The sequence below is a fragment of the Megalops cyprinoides genome, chromosome 5, assembly GCF_013368585.1.
Source record: "Megalops cyprinoides isolate fMegCyp1 chromosome 5, fMegCyp1.pri, whole genome shotgun sequence".
NCBI lineage: Eukaryota > Metazoa > Chordata > Actinopteri > Elopiformes > Megalopidae > Megalops > Megalops cyprinoides.
This window is the reverse complement of record NC_050587.1, coordinates 39,087,702-39,115,449: the sequence shown is the minus strand read 5'-3', so window position 1 is coordinate 39,115,449 and position 27,748 is coordinate 39,087,702. Positions and strand designations below refer to the sequence as shown.

The 27,748-nt window shown below is 46.7% G+C and overlaps 2 protein-coding genes across 3 annotated transcripts; one reads left to right on the top strand and one right to left on the bottom strand.

The window, feature by feature from the left end:
- Positions 1 to 690: 690 nt before the first annotated feature.
- Positions 691 to 17,650, bottom strand: si:ch211-127i16.2 (probable flavin-containing monoamine oxidase A). The gene is made up of 12 exons (XM_036528195.1): positions 17,390 to 17,650; positions 16,863 to 16,950; positions 14,476 to 14,656; positions 13,693 to 13,807; positions 12,967 to 13,124; positions 12,376 to 12,465; positions 11,101 to 11,185; positions 8,914 to 9,014; positions 8,238 to 8,396; positions 7,074 to 7,160; positions 6,115 to 6,215; positions 691 to 1,913 (listed from the first exon to the last, which is right to left on the bottom strand). The coding sequence occupies exons 1-12, from the start codon at positions 17,493 to 17,495 to the stop codon at positions 1,580 to 1,582; spliced, it is 1,605 nt and encodes a 534-aa protein (XP_036384088.1). The 5' UTR covers positions 17,496 to 17,650; the 3' UTR covers positions 691 to 1,579.
- A 1,200-nt stretch (positions 17,651 to 18,850) lies between these two features.
- On the top strand, positions 18,851 to 26,375 carry LOC118778124 (coxsackievirus and adenovirus receptor homolog). Of its 2 annotated transcripts, none has more exons than XM_036529484.1 (8): positions 18,851 to 18,954; positions 21,471 to 21,562; positions 23,002 to 23,171; positions 23,387 to 23,591; positions 24,250 to 24,402; positions 24,906 to 25,028; positions 25,290 to 25,425; positions 25,755 to 26,375. In XM_036529484.1, the coding sequence occupies exons 2-8, from the start codon at positions 21,472 to 21,474 to the stop codon at positions 25,960 to 25,962; spliced, it is 1,086 nt and encodes a 361-aa protein (XP_036385377.1). In that variant the 5' UTR covers positions 18,851 to 18,954; position 21,471; the 3' UTR covers positions 25,963 to 26,375. The 2 variants fall into 2 exon arrangements, with proteins under 2 accessions (XP_036385377.1, XP_036385378.1); XM_036529485.1 differs by lacking the exon at positions 18,851 to 18,954 and adding an exon at positions 19,198 to 19,390.
- The last annotated feature ends 1,373 nt before the right edge of the window (positions 26,376 to 27,748 follow it).

Sequence of the window (27,748 nt, the reverse complement as noted above, 5' to 3'; positions counted from 1 at the left end):
AATGTTTGAGGATCGCTGTGTGTTCATTTTCACCCGTGTCAATAATTGTTTCACTCACATCAAGTGCATCTGAACATGTTAATTGTGGTTGGAGAGGAGGGGACATATACACACACATATATATATATATATATATTTATATATATATATATATATTTTTTTTTTAATACTTGTTCTTTCTGTTCATTTTTGTGAGAAGCATCAGCCAGCCTCTCCATACTTAGATATTTGTAAGGTGGTTATCCCTTTTTTATAAGACGCTTCACAGGAGGCGACGCCATCTATGGAAAATCATCTTCATTTGATTTCTAACACGAGTTTGTGCTTCACTGAGTGTCTCAAGAGGGCCGGTAATCGACACAGAGGCAGAAATTTGGCTAAACAGCGAGCTTAACGTCCTCTGCTTGAGCGATATGACAAAACAGGCGGTTGATCCATTGCCATGCAACCGTAATCAAGACAAATAAGATAAAAGGATGACAGTCTGGCCGAGCCCCCATCACCGCCCACATCTTCAGAGAAACAAAATGGCCGCCAAGACGCTGCCTGACTTTGACAAAAGCCCTTCGATCAGTCGTTCAATCGGCTGAACAGGATTATATTACTCTCGCATGGATGGCATGTTTTATCATTCTGTGACAGGCCCCATCCATCTTCCTTTCAGCCATGAGCGTCACAGGTTGGGTGGGTGGGAGGGGAAAGGGGGACCGGTTCACCAGGTCTTATGGATAGGAAGCGTCCGGGTTGCGTCTCTGAACTCAAAAACTCACTCTCTTTTTTGAGTGCCAGCTGGTTTGTCCTGTCGGGCTGCAGAGGCGGTACCCGTAAATCAAGAGGGGTCCGTGCAGAGGAGGACAGAGAGGTGTGTCGGGCCTTTGGTTCCTCTTTTCGAGTTCCACTTTGATTGAGGAGGCTTGTCATGTACTTGCTTCCTTCGTCTGCTGCGACTGTGTGGAGTGTTACTTCCACTTACAGTGTCAGCACTTACCCCTGGATTCAATCAAAGCATGCAAAGGGAAAGTGATACTCAAAGACAAAACCCCTCATAGATAACCCAGGAACTGTATTACAATGAATCTTATCTATATTACTGGAACTGGATCGAATCAAAACCACCATGGAGGAGGTCACCGATATGCACAATTATGCCTGGCAGTTTAGATTTGCATTGTTGTTTATTTTTTTGTTCCTGAGAATGACTGGTTGCCTCTGAATTCAGTTGTAAGCAGGCATTGTGCAGCATATCCTATTAAATTACAAGATTTTTCTCCGAGACAACAGTGCCCTTTGCGCAGCTTTGAGCACGGCAGAGCGCGTATGAAAAACCTCTTAATCACGAGGTAGAAGACGTGACAGTGTGCAACCGCTGACCTTTCCGGCCCCGCAAACAATGCAGAACATTGTAATGTAATTTGCCCATCTCGTTCCGCCCAGTTCACAATAACAATTTTCTCTAAACAAGAGCTCACTAACTGATGTGGAAAGACATTTCACAATGTGTTAATACCTTGAAGATTTTACATGCACAGCTAGTGGGTTCAGCCAACCTACATTTGACATTGGCTGACTTTTTGCTTGTTTATTGCCTCAGGCCAGTCCTCTGCAATAATGTAAGCCCCCATCCAATCAGATGTCGGGATGCACGGGGATGAGCCAATAGGAAAGTGACTGCCAGTGTAGCCGTGGTCACCAGCACACACATGCGGAGTAGGGGGAGCGCGGATTTTGAAACCCAGGTTCTGCATGGACCGAGCCGGTTCCGGGAAGCGCTTGTGATGTCCAGCTCCTCCTGGGATAGAGAGTCGGGTGACAGCCGGGCCAGAACCTCCAGAGCCGCCCGCTGACCGGACTGGACGGCACCACTCATGTAGCCACACCAGCGGGTGGCCGTCTCTGTGCCGGCCCAGTAGATCCTGAGGAGCACGCCCACACCCACACATTAGCCAATGCCCATGACCAGCTGGTCTCGTACAAGTCACCAGCCCAATACAAAGCAAATCCCCACCCCCAAAAAAGAGGCTAAAATGACCACTCGCAACATGGGTCCCTATCCTTTCTCTTACCCCCCAAAAAATGATAATAGTCACCTGCACCACTTATCAAAAACTTCTTAAACACCCCACCCCCCATACACATTCATGCCTTTTCTTTCACTTCAGCCCCCCCCCAAAAAAAAACCATGTCATACCATGCCCAAAACAGGTCATGCCCTCCCACTACTCTCACAGTCATCCTACACTCTCTGCACCCCATAAGCCATCCCTCTCCAATCAAGCACCCCCAACTCCCAGCATGCTTTGCATCCCCTCTGGTCATGTCATGACCCTTCTTCAGCCCCACATGAGCATTCACCCCTAACAGACCGCGGCAACGCTCGGGTAAAATGCAAATGTATACATCACCAGGACTAATAACCCCACGGCACGCAAACGCTTTCCTACTGGCATGAGCAAACATCCACATCCGATGTGACCACGTCAGCGCCATGCATCTGAGTTGTACGGTCAGGAATGACAACAAAATTATCTATTAATATTAGAAGCTATAGGTTGTTTTGTTGCGATTGTGAAACATTGTGAAACAATTACGTCATGAGGTGTTCAGGCTGACAGAAAGCACTGTGACCCTAATATAAAACTGTGTACGTGTGAAGTGGGCCTCTGTAGAATTCTGCATAACCCTTCCATCTGCATGTGGTCTTCTCATAGTATCACGATGGGGCTGTAAAAATTATTTCCAGAAGGTAAGTTAATAAAACAGGAGGCACAGAAGTCCTCACCGCTGAAGAACATGCAACCCCCACACATCTCCATTTTTACCATGTTGGAGCACATCTTCTCACATCTGTCGCAATCTGTGTGTATTTCTGTATTCCTGTTTTTTTTTTAATGTATGCATTATGTATGGATGAATTTATTTATTCATAAGCCCCTTGAGTCAGTTTTGCCAAGCTGCCATTTCAGTGGCCTCTCCCTGTTATGTCTCCCTCTCTCTCCCTTTCTCTTTCCCTCTCTCTCTCGCTCTCTCTCTCTCTCTCTCTCTCTTTCCCTCTCTCTCTCTCACTCTCTCTCTCTCTCTCGCTCTCTCTCTCTCACTCTCCCTCTCGTTCTCTCTCTCTCTTTCCCTCTCTCTCTCGCTCTCTCTCTCTCTCTCTTTCCCTCTCTCTCTCACTCTCTCTCTCTCTCTCTCGCTCTCTCTCGCTCTCCCTCTCGTTCTCTCTCTCTCTCTTTCTCTCTCTCTCTCTCTCTCCCTCTCGCTCTCTCCCCCCATTACGTCCAGCCGTTATTGTCTTTATTGGAATGACAATAGCCGAAATTATACTGCAAAAGCATCTCAAGAGAGGAGAATAACTCCAGCGATGAATAATAAAAGGTGTAGGATGAGTGAGGATTCAGATCATTAGGTAGGCTGGGAGGAGGGTCAATGATCCAGTTTTCAAATTATTGAATAAATGTCATCCTAATTTTTGTGCATGTTTCACAGCATGCAAGGAAACATCTTCCTACCGCTACCTCGACTGCCACACACAGACCACATAGTTTGTCCTCCCATAGCAACCCTAACTGCCCTGGCCCTAAAGTCCCAGCTCTGCTCACTGAGACTGTACTTCATCAGGAGCTGTCTCCGGTTTGTATGACGAAATACTCAGCAAGCAAAAGTATTTTTCTCTACTTCTTTCCTTTTCTTTCTCTCTCTCTCTCTCTCTCTCTCTCTCTCTCTCTCTCTCTCTCTCTCTCTCTCTCTCTCTGCCTTGACTCAAGACATGAAAAGCTTAACAGATTTCCTACCTCCACGCATTCCTAAGACCTGCATCGCAGTTAGAAGTAGCTGTGTGCACGTTTCGCTCTTATGTTGTGACAGATAAAGAAGCCGGCATCAAAGGAGTTATGGCATTAGTTCTAAACAAATAGCTCCCTGCACATAATGAGACAGAAGTATGACGCCACGCACTCTTTCACAGAGGTGCACGGTTTAATGTTCCGCGGTTGAGAGATCAGAGGCTTTATTTTTGTCTTTTTCACGCGTTACCCCACGCTGCGCGCCGTGCGATTGGAGATACAGCCATTCCGCCGTGACTCACTCGACATCGGCATCTAGCTGGAGGTTTTTTGCAGGTGCAATAAAAAGCTCCTGGTAGGTCATGGCTATGAAACTCCCAATTTAGGGGGATTATCTCAGAAGCAAGCCCTGGGCATACCGACTCCCAGGACATCAGACAACACATCAGACATGAGAAGCAGCACTATCCTGCCCTGCTGCTACCCAAATGCAGTTTCCACAGATTTTAGGCCTGGGTGCGACCCCGACTGGCCCTCAATTTTGAATTAAATACAAGCCTTACTGACATATGCACGTATTTATTTCCTTAAAATTATTTCGATGAATGAATGACATATGAATTTCCATATAGTCAGGGCATGAAGGTTGTGTCTGATGTGGGTGTAGTGGCACATAAATTTAGTTTGGAGTCCCATGAAGGGAACACACCTGGCCATGGGCCGAAGTTCTTGATCCCAAATCATAAACATGGGAAAGAAAGGGGGAGGTGGGGTGGAGGAGGAGTGGGATGGAGGAAGCAGCTAGCACAGAAAGGAAGGGGTGGGTGGGATTTTTATAGTACCGGACAGGACCGGTTTGCCTAGGTGTGGACTATCTGAAGATTCTCTTAGCTCAATAAATGTTGAACATTAAAATTCCTTCAAAAACTGTTTCCATGTTTTTATCCGCTGTGCTGGTGCGAGGTCATATTAAATGGAATTTGAAGATGCCAGCTGGCAGACGCAGGGTCACTTTTAAAATATATTTTCAGGAGCCTGTCAAACATTAAAATATTCAAAACTCTTGTTTCTTATGAACCATCTGTTTTTGTCCTGACATGTTGATTAAAATTTTATTTTGGTGTCAGTTTGTTTTAAAATATAAAATTCCACACTAAGTGTTTCAAGGTCTCTCAATTGCGTTCCAATGGACATTGCTGCATGCTTGATAAGGAAAGCTGGTAATTCTACTTTAAAAAAGCAATCGGCTATTAGTTTGTGCAGGTGCTAGGTGCATATTCACTTTTTAACTCTGGCCTGTCACTGATACAGGTGACACCTTTTACTTAATAACCAGTGGGAGTCACTGCTGCATATGCTTCTGTCTTCAGTCTGTAGTTTACTTGCTTGCGCAAAGCTGAACAACAATAATAATAACACAGGATCCATTACAGTGAAATAATAATCAGGGTTGATTTAATAATTAAGTGTCTCTAAGGTGCAGAGTATCGCACTGACAACAATACTTCTCGCTGTAGAGCTCCAAGTGCAGGTCAGCTATATTTTTTGTGTTATTCCATAGGCGCAGTAACTTGGCAGTGATCAGGATTCAACACTGCCATCTCCCCTATCTACCTTATTGCCTTATTGGCTGACATTTCTTTAGCTGTGTGAGTCTACTCCCAGGCCATTACAAAAGGACTGTGTTGCCCGTACCCTGGGGTGGGTGGCGGAGATCGTCTGCCCCCTGAGAATATGATGTTAGACTGAACCGCACACCACACACTCACAGGGAACGAGGTGTCGCTGCTGCAGGCCTGCCCTTTCAGGGAAGAACCTCAGGGCTGAACCCCTGCATTTCGGCACCGTCACTCCCAGCTCCCCGTATCCCCCCCAGAGTAATGCAGTAATGTCACTGCATTACACTGCATGACACTGTGTTACGCTGCGTTACGCTCATCGATCGGCATTGGGGCTGCGCCTGTGTTAGCCTGATGGATGGTTCTGGATCACTGTGAGGTGCTCTGTCTGCGCTGAAATGCAGCATAATTCTGCTTTTACAATCCCTGTTTATGAACCAGGTGCTCTCTGAGTATGGTTATGGCTGTATGCATACAGCCCAGCACCGTCTTCAACCTGATGTATTATGAAAGATGTGCTGATCTTTCCATTGCAGCCCTTGTTCTTGTTGGTCTTGTATCATAAACCACGTGTATTTTGCTATGACAACATCACAAGCTGATGTGGATGAAATGTCTCATGCAAAAACAGCAATCAATTTCCCAATCACTCAATCTGTCAACTGATCAATTAAGCAATTAAGTGATTAATCACAAATGAATGAGGGGGAGCTTACCTTCCACAGGGTCTGCGGAGGCTGCGATGGTAGTAGGTTAACATCCCTGGTGCCATGATGTTCACCGGACCCCCCTGACTGAAGTCCTCCCTCGCCCAGTCCTGCAGCCAGAACCGAAACGGTTACTCAGTCAGCCACTGCACTCTTAGTCAGAGCGCTGCCAGTACCTTAAGCAAACAAACACAAGGCCACAGTCAAATACTTCTGTTGGTCACACAGTTGCTTTAAACTCTTTTTTTAAACTTTTTTTCGACCCTGACAGTAAGTCTTTGTTACAGTTTCCTTAAAGGAGGCTGTCTTTAATTGATTGATTTTTCTCCTTCAAGAATCTGTTATCGTTGAAAGCATAACAGAGAGACTGAACACTCTCACAGTTTTGCCACCATTGAAAAAGGAAAAAATATTAGTCTGATTAAAAAGGCAAGATGCCTGATAGATCCAAATCAAGGAATGGAATGGATAGATCTTCCCTCTACTAAACTGGCCTCTGACCATTTAAAACTTGACAGAGTAAACCTGCCACGGCAAACAGAACTTACTTTTGGCTTGAGATGTGGCTACATTCCTCCAAGGATATCTGCAGCCACAGCAATTTGCCGTTTCTGTGTGGTTTTCTGGGGATCTATTGTTACCACGGAGACAGGCCTGTTGTTACCAGGGAGACTGGCGGACCGTCTTCTGGATGGGATAGACCCACTGTGGATGTCTCGCACGACCATACCTTTTCAGGGTTTTCAGGACGCTTCCTCCTTGCTTTGGCGAGAGCGGGATTAGTCCCGGTGTCGCTAGGGAACGGGGAATTTCGTTGCTCTGTGACATTTACGCCGTCGGTGGCATTTATGGTCTGAGCAGGGCAGGCGTGATTTGTTCTGGGCAAAGCTCTTAAACTCCGGATAATCCGGTGCCCCCCCCCCCCCGCCCCCCCCATGCCAGCCCCTTGGGGGCGCTAAAGTGCTCACCTTTTCTGCATAGTGTATGAAGGTGAAGGCTTCGGGTCCCAGATATCTCTGTAGGCTGGAGATGACAGCATCCCTCCTCTCCTCCTCCTGAAAGCGAGAGACACCAGCACTGATACACCTGCACTCCTCCCATAATGGTGCAATGTCCCACCCCCTCTGGCCGATTGACCTGAGTGCAGCTGAGCTCTATGGGATGGTGGCCAGGCCGACTTGAACGATAGATATTTCAAAAGTTGCATAAAATGATATGTGACATATTTTAGAAACCTTTTAGCATCCTTTGTAATAATTCAAAGATGGATTTTTCCAGCTATCGAATTAAGGATTCATATGTTGAGATAAGACTGGCTGGCATGTACTTCAGGATGGAAATGACCTTCCTTTACTAATCACTAATGCTTTTTCAATAAATCTTGCATGAATTCACCCCAAAGATGGATGTTTTTTTTTCCCTTTTCCCTTTCCCCTTTTTTAAAGGTTTAATAAAAAATGGGATTTTCAGGGGTGAATTAAAGGACGAATACAGAAGGTAATTTTCTTTAATCCTGACATAATTATGACAAATTATGACAGAAAAAGGTATTTGTTCAGGTCAGGTGAACTCTCTCGGTTCATATGCTATAGAGCTAAATGGGACTCCATGGGCATTTGGGACAAACTGCAAGCTAATCCCCACAAACAGGGCAGTCTGTGAAGTCTGAACATTAATTAAAACATTAATTTGTTTTTGCTTTGCAGTTGCTTACCATTTACATCATCAGCAGTTCATTTGTTTTCCAGAAATGTGACACTCTTCACAGTAATCTCCCCACAATCCTCACTGTGTAAAGAACTGCTCTTATTTCATGAATTTTAAAACCGCTCCCATCCCAACAGGTAATCTGACACCTGCTGCGCTTAATTCTTTCCTTATCTCTGTTAATACTTCCAGTGGGGAAAACACTGACTTGACTGAAGGATCGGAAATGACAGATGGGTTTGTCTGCATTCACATGTCAGTCAGAAAGGGGGTGTGATTTGGGACCCCCCCCCTCCCCCACCTTACTTTATGCCTGGGAACAACCCCTTCTGCTGTCCCCAAACCCACCACCCCCGTCTACATCCTGTCATTGATGCTGCCCGGTGTGTTGGTGGTTTTTATGCATATGGGTCGCGACCCCTCACCGTTCTGGTGCTCCAGTCCAAGGCCTGCTCACCCGCGATGAACCCCACCAGCGCTGGGTTTCCGGCGGGGCTGGTGGCGTCGAAGGTGACGCTGAAGGGACACTCCTCAGAGGGCTGGGCCACGATCTCCCCGGAGAAGCCCTTCTCACGCCAGAATGCCTGCGGACAGGGGAAATGCCCGGCGGGCGAGAGAGACACCCCAAAATCAGCCGGGAGGAGAGGGAGAGGATTCATACACTCTACAATACATGCAGATGCAGACACAGATTCATACACTATTCAGTACAGACAAAACTGGCTTCATTTCACATGTCATGTGTATATAATACATGGACAACAACATTACTGTCATACATAAAATATCAACTATAAGTCACTTTCTAGAAACATCCCAAATGCAGCCTATAGAGCAGAATACAGGAACACTAATGTGCTTTTTGGCATTAATATTTAAGGACATTTCATGAACAGTAATGTGTGTCATGTACATGGATATTAAAATGCATGTTCAAAGCAGTAAGTAGTGCACAGACATGTGTGCATGTGATGTGATGTAATGTCATGTAATGCCATGTAATGGCATATGATATGTATGTATTGCACAGACAGGGGCATGCAGCTCTTCCCACAACCACCCCCCTGGCGCAGAGGGTCCCGTGTGGGGGGGGTCACTCACAGTGGGGTAGGTGATGATAAACTTCATCATGTGACCCACAGGCATGCTCTGTGTGAGCTTCTCTCTCTCTGTTGGCAGTGCAGGGGTGTAGAGGATCTTGGCTGAAACAGGAAGACACAGGTAATGAGATGGCCTGGGATAACCTTGCAGTCCTGGAAAGGGCAAAAGATGACAGGCGGGCGCAACATTTCTTACACCGGAGATATAGATATCTATTTAAAAAAAGGCCACATCAGTGCTGTCCTGTTCTAACATGAGAAAAACTCGACTAACTTTGGAGATTAAAGTTCCACATGATGGTGGATTTAGAGTTCAAAGGCAAATCCAATTTCTAACTTATTCCATGCAAAACGCCCATGCCATGGGAGCAGAGAGCCTCGTCTGGCGCACACCGCAAGGAAACGGCGAAACCCGGCAACGCCGGAGTGCCGCTATCAATCACTGTAAAAGATGAGCGCTGTTCGCAGGCAGAGGCTCGCTGTCCTCTCTCATCTGGCAGAGTGCTTGTCTTTACATCTCACCCTGAAAGAAAAATGGGGCCATTTAAGAGTCTGCCGTCCTGCCACACTGGGGTCCACCCCCAGCTCTCCCACAGGCACTCCATCTTTCTTTCTGAACACCCCCCGTATCTGACACACTCTTATTCATGTGCTGTCCTCCGCTTTCACTGTCCTCTGGAAACCCCGGCCAGGATCACTGAGGTTCCCAGTCGTGGTTCCCAGTCAGGGCAGGTCAGGTCACTGTCACGGAGAGGTCCCTCAGAACCCTTCAATGAGCGTGGCCAATCAGGGAGAGCGTCCCTTAAGAAGTGACGGCGATGTAGACTTTGCTCTCTTGACATGTATGCACAACATCAACTCACAAAGGAACACATACACACACACACACACACACATTCACACATGCTAACTCATATGCAAACTGACACACACCCATCAACTCACAAAGGAATGCACACGCACACGCACACGCACGCACGCACGCACGCACGCACACACACACACACACACACACACACACACACACACACACACACACATCCACACACATGCACACGCATTCTTACATTCATGCACATACACACGCATACACTCACACGCATCCATACACACAAACACACAAACATATACGTCCAGACACACAAATATGTGTCAGCTCATGCTCACAGACGTGCGCACTCAGATGGGCACCATGAACTAACTTTTTTTATGGACATACATCTGAGGCTGAAACACACTGCGGGAAGGTTTATTTATTCATGATGAAAACATTTGCTAAAAATGATTAAATGTGAGTAAGTGTTCTGGAATGCTGTCCTTGGCAGCCATGAGTGGGAGCTCTCTGACACCATTTGTGACAGATGCAAAGTAAGAGATATAAACATTTCCAGAGAGGCGACACGCAGCTAAAACACTCTCATATTTGAGCTGTGCTGTTTCCATCACAACAATTAATTTGAGAAAGAGCCAAACAGCTCATGTATTTTTCAATTGGGGGGAAAAAAAGGAGGGAAAAAGATGCACTCCACTCTTTATGAATTATGGATGGCTCTGTGGATTAAAGTGAGCAACTGGCGCGCGTGTGCGTGTGTGCACGCGTGTGTGTGTGTGTGTGTGTGTGCGTGTTGTGTGTCTGTCTGTGTTTGTATCGCTGCTGTCCCTCTGTCGGGAAGCTCCCTCTGGGGACCGGCGTATCTTAACTTTGCAGTTTCCAGAGGAATATTTCACACGTCAACAGTTTTGAGTGCCATTTATTTATTCATGCATGTATGAATGGACTGGTCGGCCATGCATGTGACTGCACCGTCACCCCCGGGTCTCCTGATGGAGAGAGAGAGAGATGATCGAGCCCACCCCTCTCCGATCGATGGCACATTATTCATCTCTGTCCCCAGACTCGTGTAATTAAGCAAGCTGGCTGGGCTCCACTTTGCCCCCCCCATCCCCCCACACCCCCGCCCCCGCCCCGGGAGAGAGCTGTATGGCCCACGATCCTCCCTGTCTCTGCAGAGAGGAGGAAATAGCTCATCACATCCCTCTAAACAGCGAGAGGGACAGCCAGGTGGGTCAGGAGCCAATTCTCTCCATGCAAACCGATGAACTCCGCCCCTATCGCCACGGCGATTGAGCTAATGCCCGTGCCATTTGTTTTCGTGACCGAAGCCACAGGGAGAACAGAGGCGCTCACCTGCTAAATGTGGAGGGGAGGTGACGATGACGGCTCTGCAGGTGTACGTGCTGGAGCCCGTCCTCACCTGCGCTGTGTCACCGCCCTGTGAAGGGACGCACACAGACACGCACATGCACACAGACACACACAGACATACACACAGACATACACGCACACACAGACACACACGCACACACAGACACACACACACACACACAGACACACACACACACACAGACACACACAGACACACACACACACACACACACACACACACACACACACGCACACAGACACACACAGACACACACGCACACACAGACACACACGCACACACGCACACACAGACACACACAGACACAGACACACACACACACATGCACACACGCACACGCACACACACACACACACACACACACATCTGACGTTAAAATGTGAGTGATTTCATCTCAGTCTATAAATATGCTTTGCAGCACAATGTATAATTTTCTATAATGAAAACCTTTTCTAGCCAAGAATATTAATTTATCCAGAGCTGGGGACAAAAAGGTTACCATAAAGCTGACACCACTCAATCAGACTAATACACGCACGCACACACACGCGCACATACACACTTACATAGGGCTGATGTAAAAATGTGGGTGATTTTCTCATCTCCATGTATAAATGTGCTTTGCACCACAGTGTATAATTTTCTAAAATGAAAACCTCTCCAAGGCAAGAGCATTAATTTATCCAGATGTGTGGACAAAGTTGACATCTCTCATTCAAACTCACAACACCCACTGTCACACACACACCTGCAAACACACACACACTCACTCATGCTCACTCACACACAAGCACGCATTCACTGTGACATCTCTAACACTCACACATACATTTCACACACACATATGCTCACCCTTTCACACACAAGCACATTCTTATTCACTTATTCACTCTCTCTCCCTGTGTCTCTCACAGACACGCACAAATACACACATGCACACACACTCTCTATCACACGCACACACACAAACACACACATACACACACACACACACACACAGGCGCACACACACACACACAAATTCACAGACACACACTCACATATAGTCTCTCTCTCTGTCACACACACTCACACTCACACACACTCAGTCACTCTCTCTCTCTCTCTCTCTCACACACACACACACACACGCTACCCTTACCCTGTGCTGTACAGTAAAAAAGAGCTGATGGATGGGGACATGTTACTGGCCCCCTGTCCCCAGTCCCTTGTCTGTCTCTCACTGCTGGGTATTTTACCTGCTCAATAGCTGTCACTGCAGAACCCAGGAGAATATTCTCTCTCCCAATCTGCTCTGCCAATCTCTCAGACAGCTGCTGGGTGCCCCCCTGTGGTCAAACAGGAGAATGGCAGCTCTATAAATGAAACTTCCTCCCCCATTGAGAGTGTTCTCCCAGGGATCAGTACAGCACAAGTAGGAGATTATACAACCAGTGCATTCCATTATAAGGTGTGGGTGCAGTGAACTCTTCAAATAATGGCAATAATTGGTTTCCATGAGAAGTAGGCCTATATGATAAAACAACTGAATTAATGTGTTTAACCCTTATGGTTCTCTGTCTGAGGTCTTCAGTTAAATGATTCTCCATCTCTTTCTAACCACCCCCTTCATCCCGCTCTCTGGCCTTCCTCTTTCTCTCGCCTTCTCCCTCTCTCCCCACCTCCTCTCTCTCCCTCTCTCTATCTCTCTCTCTCTCTCTCTCTCTCTCTCTCTCTCCTTAAAATGCATTATGAGGAATGAAGAATACATAAATCAGACCGTGGGACATTTGTATGTTCTCTGACGGCGGTCTCCGCCCGTCTCTGAGGGTGAGGGTGTGTGGGGTCACCTTGACTTTGAACTCCTGGGCGGAGCCGGGCGTGGCCTCCAGAAGGGGCAGGATACCCCCGGCGGCTGCAGCAAACATCAGGAAGTAGAGAAAGGACAGCTGGGAAGGCTCCATGCCGAACAGCGTCCTGCTGCACAGACCCATTTGCTGCTTCAGCTCTGTGGAGAGAGACACGGCTCACTCTTACTGTACTGTTACTGTAAAACTACTGCTGTTACAGCTACTGTACCACTCTTACTGTAAAACTACTGCAGTTACTAGAGAACTACTGCTGTTACAGGTACTGTACCACTTTCACAGTAAAACTACTGCCGTTACAGGTACTGTACCGCTGTTACTGTAAAACTACTGCCGTTACAGGTACTGTACCACTGTTACTGTAAAACTACTGCCGTTACAGGTACTGTACCACTGTTACTGTAAAACTACTGCTGTACTGCTGTGACAACTGCTGTACTATTTTTACTGTAAAAATGCTGCTGTTACAGTAAAACTTCTGCTGTTACACCCACAACGCTTGCATCGCTGCTGTTACCGCCGCTGTACTACTGCTACTATCATCACTACCATCACTCTACGGCTGCTGCTACAACCGTTAGCGCTATTGCTACTGTTACCAGGACTTCCATTAGCACTGCTCCTACTGTCACTATAGCTACAGGTGCTGCTGCTGCATCAGCTGTGCACAGTTAAATCCCACGTGCAGCTCTCTGACCATGACCTGACCGTGGGTCCAGATGTGTCTCTCCATGTAGGACTGCAGGGTCATTCCGTCGTACTCCCGCGCGTCGGGGATGGAGGTGGGGTCGTCCACCGATACCGCCTTACACAGCCTGTCAATCTGAAAGGCAGCAGAGACAGCGTCCGCTCTGAGTCTGCGGCGGGGAGACTGCTGACGGAGAGGCCAGTGCCAGCAGCGTAGCGCTACGGCCGTTGACCTGGGTTTGAACCCCAAGGGTTTGCCGGTTTGATTCCCAAGCGAAGCACTGCCCTTGTGCCCTGGAGGAAAGTGCTTCACCTGATATTGCTCCATTTAGTATCCAGCTGTATAAACGTATCACAGGTAAAAATGCAAACCATGCAGGTCTCCACGGATCACATCGTCTCCTACACAACTGTGGTGGAATGTAAATATACAATACAGCACATGCAGCACAAATATGTAGTGTCCGTTGTGCAGCAAGCAAATATATTGCATTCAGTGTATGGAATGTAAACATGTAACATTCAACTTACATTGTGTGGAATGTAAATATGTAACATTCAACTTACATTGTGTGGAATGTAAATATGTAAGATACGTTAAATGGAGTGTATGTCACATAACACAACTGGCAATGCCTTAGGAGTTCACTGAACAGGCCTCTTTGCTGTAAATACACACTGGTCCATTTTCCTTAATGGGCCCTTAGCCATCATAGCTTTGGCTCTCAACCACAAGGCAGAAAGCAGGTAGATTCAGGTAAAGCAGGTCCAGATTTGGGGAGTAAAGGGGGTAAATTCTCTTGCCTTCCAAAGAAAGAGGGTCATATCCAGCAGGACCAGTGGGGAGCAGGATGGGATGCTGGTGGTGTAGGTGCGGACCTTTGCCCCCGGCCCACCCATGTGCTGCACCTTCTTTCCTGCTGTGTATTGTGGGTAAATCTCCAGGCCAAGCTCCCGGATGAGGTCCATCACGTGGGTCTGTGTGCTGTGCGATCGAGAGCAGACCGACAACCAGAACATTAATGGTTAGAGAAGTGAGCTGGCAACCAGCAGGTGGTAGGTTCAGATCCTGGAATAATGCTGTTGATGAAAAACATGTAAAAATGTAAGCTCTGTCAGTAGTCCACCATAACAGCCTTGGGTCTCTGTGATGCAAGTTAACAGTATTGTTAACATACAGTGAAAGATGGAAGACACTGTATCTCCGTGATGGCTACACTACGTGTAGTAAACTCATATTTTTTAAATTTAGATTGTAGTGTCAAGGATTTCCCATCATAGTATTGGTAAACAGCAAGTAATTAGTTCATTGCAAGTAATGAGTTTCTGTCAATAGTCCATGTTGGCAAGACAACAAGTAGAAGCTCAATGAAAAAACCCACACTGCATGGGCACCCAGGCTGGGTCTCAGGCCAGCTGTGAGGCCAGGCCATGTGGGTGGGTACAGATTTAGCATGGTGGGAATGTGGGTCGATAGGCTGCCAGATCATTTAAAGAGCCGTGAGGGCGGGACTGGGCCTGTGCCCAGCTCTGATCCGCCCCCCCTCCCCCTCCAAAAACCCATCGGTCCAACACGCGCCCGGGGGCGAGCACACGGTCCGATATGGATTGGAGTCTTTGCCTGGAAATGCCAGGGCAAAGGGCGAATCGAACACCCCCCACCCCCAAGACAGCCAGGACATGGCTCTTTTATCTCTCACTTAATCTGTCTCTAATCAGAGTGAGTCCCAGGGTCACAGAACCGCGGCGGATGAGCAGAGACACGCCCCCACCCCACTCCTGCGCTCCTGACACACACACACACACACAAACACCTGTTCCTAAAGACACACACACCAGCTCCCCACACACACCACCCCTAACTCCCCAAAACACACATACACACACACACTGCACCACACCATCCACCCACCCACACACACACACACACACACACACACACCACTACTACACAAATGCTGGCCCCCCACCACCATGATGACACAACCCCCCACACCACTCTTACACACATGCTAACACAAACGCGACACCCCAAAGCACCACTGCCACACGCACTCCCACTCCTACGGACACACACCGGCAATCCCAAAGACACACGCAAGCCACCGGGACCTGAATGGCTGGTGGCATACCGGGAGCGTGGTTTGCTTTTCTCTTTGTCTGGGTTCCGAATCGATAACAGTCTGGTTAATTATCTTCCTCCCCATCGTGGAATAAAGGAACATTTGCATCGATTTTCACTTGATGGCATGCACACAGTGAGCCTCCCTCTCTGTCTCTCTCTCTCTCAGAGGACGCTTTATTTTTCTTGCGTTTCCATTAGATGCTTTCTCCTTTCCTGTGAAGGTATTTGAATGGTCTGCTCTGCTCAGAGACTCAGCACACTAACTGAATGCAACCTCCTTGTGACTCACAGCAAATACACTCTGCCCACATCTTAAACTAAATTTCCAAAGCAATTAATGACAGGCATCAAAGTATAGCAACTACACGGTTCACATATCCACCTTCCTCCTCCTTCCCAATCCCTTCCAGTTGTTATCTGTATTAACAGGGCCACAGATATGTCTGTGTGAAGGAGGACTTCACCTTTCCCACAAAACTGTCTGTTCTGTCAATCTGTAAATGTATAAGGATTGTTGTCTTTCCATTTCCAAACTTGTCAATTGAGCTCATTAAACATTAAATGCAATTAAACAGGTTAATTGTTTAATTGTTCATTGTAATGTTATTGTGTGAGCCAGCCCATTGGCTAATGAGCCACGCCTGCCTAATTAGGGGCATATTAAATACAGGCTTTTTTCTTCTCTCTCCTCTCAGCTGACTTTGTGCTCAGGATGGTTTTTTGTTGTTTGGTTGGTAAAATAATTATTGTTTTTTTTTTTTTTTGTTTGAGTGTTTGTTCTTTCTCTTCATTTTTGTGAGAAGCGCTTTTATCCAAAGCGACTTACAATACGAGGAATACATTCAAGCTACAAAGCTCTGACAAACACATATATGTAGACACACACATACATACATTCTCTCCCTTTTTCTCTCTCCCTCTCTGCCCTATGCCATAATTTCATATTAATACATGTTATCTATGCCTATATGTAGATCCATGCTTAACAAAGTCGCTCTCTGAGCCATGTTACGTGCAGGGGTTCTTTTGACCCCGCCTCTAACAGAGACCTGATTGGTCGGCTTACCTGCCCACCCATTGTCCCCCGAAATCCCATTGGTCCTCCCCCCCTGCGGCGGGCACCTTTGAGGTCAGGGTCCGACCGCCCACGCGATCTGAAAGGATACGCACAGCTGGATGTGCACGGCTGTTTCAGTCCGGTCAGTTTGCCCGTTCAGCGGGCTGATCCATATCCGGTTAACCCTTTTTTACTTTTTTTTGTTTCTTTCTTAGAGGCAGCAGTATCAACAGCACAGATATGTTTAACGTGCAGAAAAAAAGCATTGCAATTGGACTCGGTTCCATTCAAATGTATAATTTGTGCTCTCAAAAAGCGAAATATAAAACTATAAAAGAATAAGTAAGTACACAAAAATCTGCTCACGACATTGTATTACAGAATGTCTCGTGTCTCACTGTTAGTACATTTGTATGCAAAAGTCTGCTACAAAGATATAGATAACTTTGTGTTCTTTTAATTTACTTTATTTTAAAAGGATATGTAAAAAGTAGAACCCGGATATGTGATCCGTCGTTGGAAATTGCATATCTCACCTTTTCCATCCAAAACTAAAATCTTCAACTGTGCGTCTCTCTTCTGCAACTGTTGGGCTGCGCTTAACCCAGACAGTCCAGCGCCGACAATCACAACGTCCCACATCCTTCCACCTCACCGCAAAATGGTTCCGTTTCTGCGGCTTTAATTTCACCGCCGAGAAGTGGAAGTATGTATCAGAATGTCAACTCTGATAATTGGAGGAAATGTAGACCGTTATGTACACGCAGTGCATTCGAGTAACTTGTGTGAGACCGGAAAACGCCGAAGAAACTCGACGTTAAGAACGGATTGACCGCACTACAAGCGTGGGTATGTGGTTGGAGTTTTCCCACGTCGCTCAAATCGAACTTTCTCTGCCTTTGAGTGCGCAGTCGTCGGGGCTTGAACTCGAAGTGCATGAACTCGAAGTGGACTTTGGAGCGGTTCTGCGCTGACGGGCCGCTCGCCTTTGCCTCAGCGCTCTCTGGTCCTCCACCTGACGCGCTGTTTATCCGCGACCACGTGCTTGGAGGCGTAATAAAACAATGCTGAAATTCATACTGCCAGCTCGCACCGAGCAACACAGTATTGCATTATTCATGCCCAGAGCAGACCCCCCCTTTAGTAGATAGATATTCAGCAAAGTAAGTTCATATTAACTGCCTTGCTGAAGGGTACAACAGCTGTACGGTTACAAGACAAGGCCCTTACCGCTACTTCACACTGCAATTATCTTTTCAGGAATATTAGTGTGACAGGCGTAGTCACCAAAGCTGTTACAGCATCACATGAACGTGGTAAGAACGTCACAAGTTAGCAAATTTGTGATTTGCAAAAAAAAAAAAAAAAATGCAAATGTTGAACGAGATAAAAATGAGAACTGTCTTTGGTATATGAGGTGTGCATGTAGAGGTATGTGGAAGCTGCTCTTTTGACCTCTTTTTCCCCTTCGATTAGCCAGCTCAGTCACAGAACCTGTTTGTCCAGTCCTGATGATGTCACAATGCCACCCTGTCCTACGGTAATTTGACACCACCACTCACCTGCCAGGATCAGTTGCCGTGGTGACCACCTTATAGTAATCCATCTCCTGGGAATTATCAAAGCATTCAAAACCAGAAATATGACACCCATTGTATGTTTGGGGCGCAGCTGGTGTGCATACCAGCCTGTGCGAGCATTTGGTGCATTTACTCATACGCTGCAATGTTAATTTCCCTCCTTAACAACCACCTGTCCACAGTTCCCATTCTGACAGGTGCTTGGAAAAGGGTAATTCCATTCACTAATGCTGGTCAGTTTACGAAAAGGCACACCCAGCAGAATGTTTACAAACTGAGATGTGTGTGTGTGTGTGTGTGTGTGTGTGTGTGTGTGTGTGTATCCCGCTTCCTCCTCAAGGGAGACAGCAGAGAGAACAGGTTGTGTGAGAATGTCCCCAGTGCCGCGACACTAACTCAAAAGCTAAACGAAAGAGAAAGAGGGGGGTGGGGAGGGAGAGAGAGGAAGCACCAAACTGGACACTAAAGTCATTTGTCAGTCGATCGGACTCGGTTTCGGTGTGTGGATCGTTCCCCAGCAGGTAAGTCACACAACGTGACCTTATCTGTAATGTGCTCTCCCACCGCGGACTCCGGTTTTAATGAGCAGGATCAGGTGTGCTTCACTTTGTATTCCTGGAACACTAGGACTCTCGGGCTTCCCAATGCTACGCCAGGTGATCTTTGCACTGCCTTCAAACTGTTTGTCTATTTGCTTTAATGACTGTCTATTTGAGAGGTTTTCGTAGAATTAGGAGAAAATCGACACGGCAGTCATCCTCATAGTGGGTACCCATAGGAGCTGGTGTGTTTAACGGTAACTCATCTTTCAGCTGGGAACATGAGAAAGTTATTCTCTTTGAATGCCATTCAGCCCAGCTAGACTCATCGTTTTGTTTATAGTCCTGAGTGTATTTAGCACCGTGTCAAGCCTGGTCTTTAACACTCCAGTGGTCTCCTCTTCTTTTACGGATACTGGTAAGCTGCTCCACGCATTAATAACTCTGTTCTCTCCGCTTTCTTTCAGTTCTTCATAAACAGCTTCCTCCAAGGCATTAATGTGTTTTCTTTCAGCATGCAGCATGGTGTTGCTATGACAACCTCTGTTTATAGGGATAGAAATATTGAGCCACATTAATCCTATGTCTCAGAAGTTATAGGCTCTTACTTTTATCTTCTTTTTTCTTGCTCATCCTGTTTTGTTAAAGTTTTGTTTTGCTGAACGACATTTATGCGATGATGACTGGCATCTAATGAAATGTTGCGAAATGTGGAAAGTAAAGCGTTAGAGCATATATTCCCCGGAATGCTTTCCCTGGAAATTTATAGAGTAGTATCTGAGGAACAAGGGCTGGGGGGAGGGACTGGTTTATGGTCTGGTGTAATTTGCGTTTTGAATGTAAACTCAGGCCCTGGTTTCTGTGTGCCTCCGGTCTCTGTTATCTCGGATCTGAATCTCACCTGCGTCTCAAAACATAGTGGAGAGTTGTAGGTAGCAGTATCTGTTTGCTTTCAGTGCCACAGTTTCCGCCTGACTCTGCATCACACAAATATCTCTGGAGTTCATTTTGCTGAAAATATTTGTTTAAATTGTGGCCCAAAAATATTCCCTATATTAAGCTGCTCTAATAGAGTAATTACAAGGCCTGTGTTGAGCTTAATTCCTTTAGCATATGTGTTCAGTTAGCATCTTGTTCTAACCTAATTCCATTTTAGCTGGAAGGCGAGCCAATGTACATGCTGTGCCCCCAGGAAAAGAGTTTGGAAACACTGCTGGCAGGTTTTTCCCCAGCTGGTTAAAAAGGAAAACAAAGAACCAGAGAGAAAAGGAATGGATTCCGTCCATTTTAAAATAAACATGAAGTGCCTGATGTCTGGCACAGGGTATGAAGTGTGCTGCAGTGATGCCTTTTGATCTAAATATATACATTTTTATTTGAAACAATGTGGGGAGAATGTCTGGATGACTGGATTTTTATTGCACGCTGGATTCTCCAGCTTTCAGTGTGTCAGGTTGGACCACATAGACTCAGGAAACATGCCAAGCAGGTGGCGGGGGAGGGGTGGGGGGATTCATGTGAAGGTAACAGAAGCTGAAATTTAAGCTCATTTATCCACCCTGAGGTGTAACAGAGCCGCCAGCGCTGAAGTAGGAATCAATGTGGGAAAGGCCTGACACAGAATCATGTTTTATACAATGCAGAACGATAAAATAGTGGAGAGACATAAGAAGGTCAGATAAAAAAGGAAAGGGCTAGAACAGTGTTTCTCAGTCCTGCTCCTGGAGCCCCCTTGTCCTACATATTTTTTATCTATCCTTGCTCCAAACACACCTGATTGAAATTAGTGTGATGCTCTTGATTAAATCAGGTGTGCTCAGCTAATCAAAAGTGCCACTGATGAGTTCCGTCAGGTAGGTAGAGCAGGGAAAGATGGAAAACGTGCGGAACAAGGGGGCCCCAGGAGTAGGACTGAGAATCAGTGGGCTAGAAGCCCTGTGGAAGGGGCAAGAAGCTCTGAAATAAACAGCCTCAGTCTCTTATGAGTCAGAGTGACACGTTATACTAAGTGCACACAGAGCAGCCAGGGAGCACTGAAGCTCAAGGAAGACCCCTCTGGTTGAAATGTGGTGCTATTTATGGAACTGAGTGCAAAAAGGTGTATTGTACGTTTGTTCCTTCCTTGCAGTGGATGTGCACTTCCTGTGAAACCTTTTTCCGTGTTTTTTCCAACTCAAACAAGCCTCTGTTTACTTTGTTTCTTTGTTTTGTTTACTTTTTTTTTTGCAGAATTTCATATCTATATATGAATCTATTCATACATACATTACCACCATGCTTTAAAGCTGTCATTCAGGGAAACCTGAATCATAATAAAATGACCGGGTGACATGGGTCCCTTTTAGCAGGTGAAAATGAGAGTGATCCAGTCGGAGCAGCAATGTGCTCCACTCTGTCGAATTATTTGCAGCAAATCATGCTGCATATAATTCGACAGTAAGCCTGCTCACGCACACTAGGGTTCACAGTCGTTTCTGCTGTTCTGCCCTTTATTGCAGGATGTTGGAAGGCAGTGACATGTTAAAGCTGGGCCTATATCCCAGGACCCTGCTGGCTGCGGTCTGTGCAGTGGCAGTGTACCTGAGCACAGGTGAGTTCACCTCCATGCAATGCTACTGCACTGTCAAGAGTGATTGGCCATGTGTCAGAATTTTTTATGTGGGCTACACCTTGCCTCATAAAAATGTCCATTGTCAGTGAAGGGAAGCATTCTTTATGAAAATGTACAGCTAGCATGAAGTTATGTCAGAAGCTGTTATCTTCTCATCTGAGTTTCTGTGCCCTCAGAGCTTTTGCATGTGTGTGTGTGTGTGTGTGTGTGTGTATTAGAAATGGAGTACAACTTTGCTTTTACGTTTCTGAAATGTAAGTGACATGTAAATGCTTAAATCATCTAACTATGAGTGTGTGGATGCATCAGCCCAGATGCTTTTGATCAACACTGTGGTGATTTTTGTGTTTGACATTACAGATACATTTTTATGGAGGTGATGACTGTTTTTGTACACAACCTAGTCCAAGGTTCGAACTGGTAAAACAAGCATACTTTTAGCTGAGAGAGACCAATCAGGGTACACCCTCAGCTGCGCTCAAGGATAGAGGTATTAGAAAGCCAATCAATAAAGGCTCTATCAATAAAGGTTGTGTCCAAGTAATTGCTTTCACTGGGTTTATTTTCCGTGTGGAGGTGTCCTCCGAAGGCAAACATAGACCAAACAATGCAGACAATAAATGCTGAAGCCACAGTGGAATGAAGCAGAGCAGGGAGGGAGAGACTGAATGACAGCTTCCACAGTGAAATGCGACAAAAACTGTCCACAACACTGACAGTGCTGCGCTGATATACAACAATATGAAAAGGATAGCCGAGGAGTCCTTTCAGATGAAGGTGCTTTTGGGAAAGCAAACAGCTGGCGAGAATAAAGAAAGTGTTTATTCTGTGGGTGAGTTTATGTGATGCGGGAAATCAAAACACAGTACACACACCGAGAAGTTTATAGGAGAAGAAAAACACGAAATCTAAGTCCTTTCATCTTTGTTCATGTCACCCCTGCTTCTAAAGTATGTGTGAACTGCTCCCGAATGGGTTAGCTGTGAGTGGGCGGGGTTTTCAGAGAGTGAGCGTACCTCAAGCAGACACACACAAATCGGCATTTGTGTGGGGCTGACACGGGGGGGGGCTTACTCACCTTTCACAGCATGATTGGATAATACAAACACACAAGCACCACCAACAGCCTGCCCAGAAACTGACAGTTTTGCAGGGTTCTGAGAGGGCACTTGTTAAACTGCATTTAGCTAATGTAAAATTTCATGGGAAAATGAAACTAACATCCCAAGACTGAAATCAACATACCAATCTTTCAATGAGGCACTGTTGTTGGTGACAAAAGAATGTTCTGCTCTATCCTGCCAAAAATCTCCTCTCATACAAACATTCACACAAACAAACACACTTACACATGCACACACATACACCCACACAAAATACACAGTATGTTTATGCATATTTGTCCTCCACAACTGTAGGTGTCACTGTGGCAATGCAGGTGACCTCTGCTGGCCCTCAGACTATTCAGAAAGCACAGGGGGAGAAGGTGACTCTAGAATGCATGTACACGCCTGCTCCATCTGACGTTGGAGAGCTGGACATCGAGTGGTCAGTTGTCAGTCCTGACATGACCCAGAAAGACAACCTGGTGAGTGGACAGCAGGGAAGGGGTTTTTGCAGGATCCACCACTTTCTGAATGAGTAAGGATGCTGAAATGTCATGAAAGCTCTTTTTGAACACTGAATTGACAGGTTTATTTAACAAAATATATGTCAACTTTTAGAGTTTGTGAAATAAATGTTCCCGTGTGCTCTTTAGCACCATCTGCTGAGGAAGTGTTGAACCACAAATCTGTCCCTCAGATCATGTCCTACACTGGCGGGAAGAAGTGGACCCATGGTGACCCCACCTTAACGACGGGTCTGGAGTTCCGGGCAGGTGACCCCAGCCACGGAGACGCCTCCGTCTCCATCGCGGCTCTGAAGGTGTCTCACACCGGCACCTACCAATGCAAGGTGAAGAAAGCTCCAGGAGTGGACATGCGCAAGGTTACCGTGGTAGTAATGGGTGAGAATCAGCTCAGATATCGCACACACACACGTACACTCACACACACACAAGTTTACATACACACACATACACACACACACACACACACACACACACACTCGCACATACACATGCACACACACAATCACACAGTCTCTCTCCTTTCTCCCCCTGTCCCTCCCTCTCTATCTGTCTCACTCTCTCCATCTCTGTCTCTCTCCCTCTTCCTTTCTTTGCTATCTCTGTGTGCATCTCTTTTCATGGGAACTCTGTATAGTCCCTGCTAACTGAATTGAATTAAATGTTGCTGCTCTCTTTTTCCCCTAAAAGATGAGTAAAGAGCAGGTCTGCTACAAAATATGACCACAGTGTATGTTTATATAAACACAATGGGTGTTTATATGAACACAGTGTATATTTATGTGAAGACAGTGCATGTGTACATGAATGTAGCTTCATATGAACACAGTCCACATATATATGAATCCACTTTCATAGTAACACAGTGCATACTTGAATATCCAGGTATCAGTAGTGGAATGAGAGGACTAATCTGTGCTGATAATTCTGCATTGCAGTAATACACTGTATGCCTGTATACTGCATACTGTTACATACTGTGTGCCATCATGTGAATAATTCACAAACCGTCTCTTTCCCTCTGTCTGTGTGTCAGAGCGGCCCTCTGTGCCTAAGTGCTGGATGGAAGGGAGTGATTCAGTAGGGGGCGCTGTCTCCTTACACTGCAAAGCATCGCAGGGTTCCACACCGCTGAAGTACCTATGGGCGAGAGAGAGCGGAGGGACGGTCCCCCCCAGCGCCACACAGGGTGAGGCTGACCCCCCGTAGTCGAGCGAGGTGGGGGGGGGGGGGGGGGGGGGGGGGATGAGGGGGTGAGGGGAAGGTGAGAGGTTGGGGGGGGGGGGTTACTGTCTGAACATGCTCAGTGTATCTCGCTCTGAAATATTAAATCATGATGCGCTTCAGAGTGAACAGACGGCTGCTCGTGAGAAGGTTACACTCACAGTTCAGTGCACACTTTCAGGGGTTTAGGTTAACAGTATTGGCCCCCTCGTACTTTTTGGCCTGGTCTAGCTGTCCTGGAATAAATTGCTAGAGACTTGTAGGAGCCATATGTCGTACCTGTCCCTACTGTCTGTGTGGAAATGAGCTGTTCAGCACTCAGTGTGTGCCTGCCTTGACCCCCCTGACACAGACTGGGGACGCGTGCAGGCTTTGAGGGTTCATTAACTGCCTCGTAGCTGACCCCTCATCGCTGGGGGTGTGACTGCAGTGTGTAAAAGGGGGTGTGTCTTTGCGTCTCTCTGCCAGACCCTCTGACCGGTGAGCTGCGGATCGGCAACCTCTCGGAAAGCTTCTCCGGGAGCTACCGCTGCGAGGTGAGCAACGCGGTGGGGACGGAGCGCTGCCGATTCGTCCTGCGAGCACAGAAGCGTGAGTGCACTGCCCCCTCTCTCCCTCCACTCTGCCAGGAAACACGCCGAGCTGCCGGGCTAAGATTAGCCCTGCGCAGCTCTCTGCAAACCAAATGCATCATCAGCATTAAATTCGCCGTGATTACCATGGTTATTTTTAGTTAACCTGAGCTGCACTGTGAAGTGTTCGCCTTTATAAATGCGTGCGAACACTGATGGAACATCAGGGGCCTAAAGCTGTTCTAAACTCCTCCCACTCCCGGTGCTCCTCCCACTCCAGCCCCCAGCAGAGCCGGCGTAGTTGTGGGCACTGTGATAGGTGCTCTCCTGCTGGTCATCATCCTGGCGTTGCTGCTCTTTCTTCTGATTTGCGCACTGAAGCGGCGAAAGAACAAGGAAGCGGCCAATGACATCAGGTATGGGAGACCGACTGCTTTGGTGACCATATAAGGAGTTTTTTTGAGTTCAGTGAGTCTTTTTCTAATAAATGCAGGGGGTAGAATAGACACACACAAACACACACACACACACACACATTCACACACAAGCACGCAAACACATACAGACGACATAATCAGACAACTTTACCTACATACACACACATACACACACAAACAAAAACACACACAAGTTTACGTACACACACACACACACACACACAGATGAAGCCTATTTTGTACACTGACCCAAATGCTGAAAGAAAGAGTATAATAGGCCTGTATGACTCACCCACCCCCCCCCACAGGGAGGACTCCCCGCCCCCTGTGAGTCGCCCCCACAGCCGGGTCTCCAGCTTCCGTCCGGGGGTAATCTACAGCTCGGTGAGGACGGGCGGCGCCTGGCCCGACTCAGAGTTCAGCAGCGTCCTGTCAAGCTCCAACAAGCCTCCACAGCCCGCCTCTTCCCTGAGCACAGGGCTGAAATATGACACCTCGTATGGACACCCTGTTTAGAGACTCCATGTTAAAGGACACCCTGTTTGAAGACACCCTGTTTGAGGACACCCTGTTTGAAGACACCCTGTTTTAGGACACCCTGTTTGAGGACAGCCCTGGATATGACAGGGCTGACAGATGTTCTGAAGGCTTTAACTGCAGGTTTCTGTTTTTCCCAAGAGCATCAGGCATAATGCAAGAGACCAATCACACAAACCTTTTTTATAAAACCTTACAGAATGTTTATAAAGTATTGTAAAACTCAGCAACACAAGCATGTGAGTGTCTGTGTGTGTGTGTGTTTGTGTGTGTGTGTGTGACAGAGAGAGTTTATAGACAGAGATATTAAATAATGTAGATTTGAGTGGTCTGTTTGAACATAAGTGCAAATATATATTTTTTGTAATTAACATGTGCTGATGTGGACTGTGCAGTTTCATATAGTTGAATGTTCTTTCAATGTGTTTTTTATATGTGATCAAATAAGTGTGTACATGAGATCCTTTTGTAGTTTCCTTTTGTCTTCCTGTGCTAGGCTGGCTGCTGCAGAGAGGGGGCGCTGTAGAGCCACCTCAGCTGTCCACGCAGTCGGCTGTGGCAAGCCTGCCAGTGCACTACAGATGTTTTTGTTACAGAGGTTAAGCTCTATTAAATTCTTTTCTGTTCCATCAAGGTTACCTTCATCTTATTGACACACAGAAGAATAATCCAAAACACACACACGCACACGCACACGCACACGCACACGCACACGCACACGCACACACACACACACACACACAAATATGCACATGCCCGCTATGCTTTTGACTGTAAAACAGCAGTTTCAAGTTTCACAATACTGGAAACAGAGGAAAGAGGCCTCAATCTAATGTATTATGCATGCATGATCTCACACACACACACACACGCACGCACACACACTCATGTGCACAAACTCACACATGCACAAGCTGATAATAAAACAGGAGTTTCACAATGCAGGTGCTGCTCTAACAGACAGGTCCCTGACGCCTCACAGCCTGTCTCAGTGTGACTCAGCAGCTGTAGCCCCACACAGGCGGGGGAGCTGGAGGTGTGACCTTTGTGCCACCCCCCCCCCCTCACCTCACCCCCCCACAGCGAGTCGCTCACTCTTCGCCTTTGATGCCAGCGTGGTTTTTCAAGGAGTCGCATTTAGAGACGGGTCCAGGGCAGAACCGCAGCTCATGCGAGCTCTTCAGCTCGTGGTTATTTATATTGCGCAAACGCTCTGCACCTTCAGCAGCCGAGCCCAGCTCATCACTTGGGTTTGCGGTCGGACTGTGGCTCAGAGCCTCCTGAGCTGAACTGCCTTTAACAGCCAGACAACGGAGCATCTGGCCACTGAGGGTTGTTTACTGTGAGTGCTGTGCTGCAGAGGGTTATTCATATCAGCAACTGTTATCACCATTATCTGGTTTTTATTGCATTGTATGTTTCACAAGTGTAAACCGGCTTTGGCAGTACCTTGTACTTCACATCTCAATAAAGCGCAATGTGAGCTGGACTCACATTGTGTGACATGGGTTACTTGGGGTTGCTTAGTGTTATATCAGGACAGTTATGATAAAGGTTATTCTAAGATAACAATAATACAGTACTGTCTCTTTGTGATGTCCTTGGGCCTACTGTCAGAAACATCCCACACTACCATCACTCACTGACAATGTTGCAGAAATGACTGCATGTGTCACAATAATTATCCTGAGGTTATTGTTGTGGTTATCAATATTGTTGATGGTGATGACACATGTTTACAACACCAAAAGCAAAAAAATTTGAA

What these genes read in the sequence shown, in the direction of transcription:
- si:ch211-127i16.2 (XM_036528195.1), bottom strand. Translation starts at nt 17,495, where the DNA reads ATGTGGGACGTTGTGATTGTCGGCGCTGGACTGTCTGGGTTAAGCGCA. An exon ending in TGACCCTCTTTCTTTGGAAG is followed by an intron (nt 13,808 to 14,475) that starts GCAAGAGAATTT and finishes GCTGCCTTTCAG; the next exon opens with ATTGACAGGCTGTGTAAGGC. An exon ending in CAGTGACAGCTATTGAGCAG is followed by an intron (nt 11,186 to 12,375) that starts GTAAAATACCCA and finishes GTCCCTTCACAG; the next exon opens with GGCGGTGACACAGCGCAGGT.
- LOC118778124 (XM_036529484.1), top strand. Translation starts at nt 21,472, where the DNA reads ATGTTGGAAGGCAGTGACATGTTAAAGCTGGGCCTATATCCCAGGACC. An exon ending in GGCAGTGTACCTGAGCACAG is followed by an intron (nt 21,563 to 23,001) that starts GTGAGTTCACCT and finishes CCACAACTGTAG; the next exon opens with GTGTCACTGTGGCAATGCAG. An exon ending in GGTTACCGTGGTAGTAATGG is followed by an intron (nt 23,592 to 24,249) that starts GTGAGAATCAGC and finishes TCTGTGTGTCAG; the next exon opens with AGCGGCCCTCTGTGCCTAAG.